We start from the raw sequence: 2,214 nt of genomic DNA, 5'->3' as shown, positions 1-2,214 counted from the left end.
CTCCTTGCCCGCCGGGCTGGGCGGCTCGTGCAGCCGCTCGCAGCCCGCCGCCGCCGCCGCCGCCGCCTTCGGCTCCGCTCCTGCAGGGGCGAGAGGGGGGGACACCGAGCCTGTGAGCGCTGCCCCGTGCTCAGCCCCTGCCTTTCCCTCCCCGCGTCGGAGGACTGATCCTGCCGGAGCCCCCGCACCCCCGATCGCCCGGGTCTGCCCCGGCACCCGCGCACCCCTCCTCTACCTGTCTCCGGGGCCTCGGGCTCCCCCTTCTCCTCCAGCTTCTGGGGCTCATCCTCGTCGTTTTTCTCCAGGTCGATGTTCTCCTCCTCCTCCTCGTCCTCGCTCCGGTTCCGGGGGGTCCAGGTCATTTTATTCTCCTTTTTGAGCCGCCTCCGGGCGTTGGCGAACCAGGTGGAGACCTGCGTGAGGGTCATCTTGGTGATGATGGCCAGCATGATCTTCTCGCCCTTGGTGGGGTAGGGGTTCTTGCGGTGCTCGTTGAGCCAGGCCTTGAGCGTGGCGGTGGCGTCGCGGGTGGCGTTCTTGCGGTACGCGGGGTCCCCGTAGGGGTAGGAGCCCAGGGGGGCCGCGTAGGGATGGTAGCCCAGGGAGCCTGCCATGCCCGGCGTGTGGTCGTAGGGAGAGCCCTGCACAGAGAGGGGAGCCAGCACAGGGCCGGGAGGTCAGATCGCTGCTAGCAGGGGACATGGGCAAGAGAGTGGGGAGACCCCCCCCCCGAAGAAGCGATCGGGCTAGGGATCCTCTCCCAGCTGGGACCGGCCTCTCCTCGCTGCTCCCGCACGGAGGGAGAAAGGGCCTAGAAGTTGTGTGCGCAAAGCTAACTCTGCTCCCAGCAGCTCAGCACCCGCCTCCCCTCGCAGAGCCGAGCAGCGCCAGCCCCCCTGCCCCCTGCGCCCACGCGGGGCTCAGCCCGCTCCTGCGCGGCCGCCGAGCACAGGCACATGGCTGCTCTCGCCAAGTGATCAGCCCCTTCCCCAGCCGCCGCGCCGCCGCCGTGGAGCTCCTGGCCCGCAGCAGGGACGGGGAAGGCAAAGTCTGCTCGACTCCCTGCAGAAAGCGAAGTCGCCTCTGCCGGGGCTCGGACACGCATGGGCCGGGGAGGGAGGCGAAGCGAGATGAAACCCAATTGGGGGTGCATTATTTTCGCCTTTAGAAGAGTGTGTGAGAGAGAGGGCCAGATCGGGGCTAGTATCTGTCTAACTGCTGCAACGTTGCTCCTGGATCACAAATATAGACAGAATGGAAAGTGGGGGAGGGAGATAAATCACCCATTTGATTACAATAATAATTATAATAATAAGAATTATTATTTAGTCTTCCCAATGGTTTTGCAGAGCCGGCCTCGGGATCTCTGTAGCCGAAGGGAAGCCTAATAAACGCGGAGCAGAAGAAACTTGTATGTGTTGTTAACCAGTCGGGTGTTTTGTGCTTTCCCCGCGGAGGGGCTGGCTGGGCTGGGCTGGGCTGGCTGCTTGGGTTATTTTATGGCATTCCCCCCCAACGCAGAAAATAAAACAAGGAGGGGGGAGCCCAGCTAGGATCTTTCTTCCCCCCCCCCCCAAGAGTAAAAGCTTCGTCTCGGCTGAATTTGCTGGCTGGCTCGGAGGCTTCCCTATGCGCTCGCTTTCATTGAAAACACAATACTTTTTATTAATGATTATGCTCTTGTTTCCCTCCCCCCTGGCCCAGAAACACGGAGGCTTTTTATGTAGCAACAGTGTGTGCACAGAAGCCCCAAGTTGCAGGGGATGCGGGCTGAAGTGGTTGCCATTAGCGGCCGGCGGAGGGGAGGGGGTGGGGGGTCATTGCTGCTCTTACCACGTACGAAGTGAAGGCAGCGGCAGCAGCTGCAGCCGGGTCCGCGCCGTACTGGAGGTGGGAGTTGTAACCCGGAGAAGGGGCGGTAAAGGCTGTAGATCCGGCATAAGGCGAAAAAGCGGAGCCAGAGGAAGATCTCCCAAGTTCATCGGTCCTGGGGCCGGAGATGACGCTGGTGCTGTAAGCCGGGCAAGAGTAGAGAGCCAAGGAAGCCGACGGCTGGTACAAGTAACCCTGAGGATACGACATGGCCAAGCACAGACATATACCCAGGAGACAGACTGGCCGGGAGCTGCCGCTGCCTCTGCCGCTGCCGCTGCCGGGGGTGGCGGAGCCGCCCGGGCGGGAGCCCCTGGGCAGCGGGGCAGGGCCGGCGGAGCC

The 2,214-nt window shown here is 63.1% G+C and overlaps 1 protein-coding gene across 1 annotated transcript in view; it reads right to left on the bottom strand.

The window, feature by feature from the left end:
- IRX5 (iroquois homeobox 5) overlaps positions 1-2,180 on the bottom strand; it is a 21,192-nt gene extending 19,012 nt beyond the window's left edge. Inside the window, 3 exon segments of the mRNA XM_019505290.1 lie at positions 6-80; positions 236-641; positions 1,834-2,180. Coding sequence (XP_019360835.1) covers positions 6-80; positions 236-641; positions 1,834-2,082 — 730 coding nt within the window. The 5' untranslated portion in view covers positions 2,083-2,180.
- Positions 2,181-2,214: the final 34 nt, after the last annotated feature.

Source organism: Gavialis gangeticus, unplaced genomic scaffold, assembly GCF_001723915.1.
Source record: "Gavialis gangeticus isolate Ggan-Ray unplaced genomic scaffold, GavGan_comp1, whole genome shotgun sequence".
NCBI classification, from domain to species: domain Eukaryota; kingdom Metazoa; phylum Chordata; order Crocodylia; family Gavialidae; genus Gavialis; species Gavialis gangeticus.
Note: the sequence above shows the minus strand (reverse complement) of the source record. Positions and strands in the feature narration are given on the sequence as shown.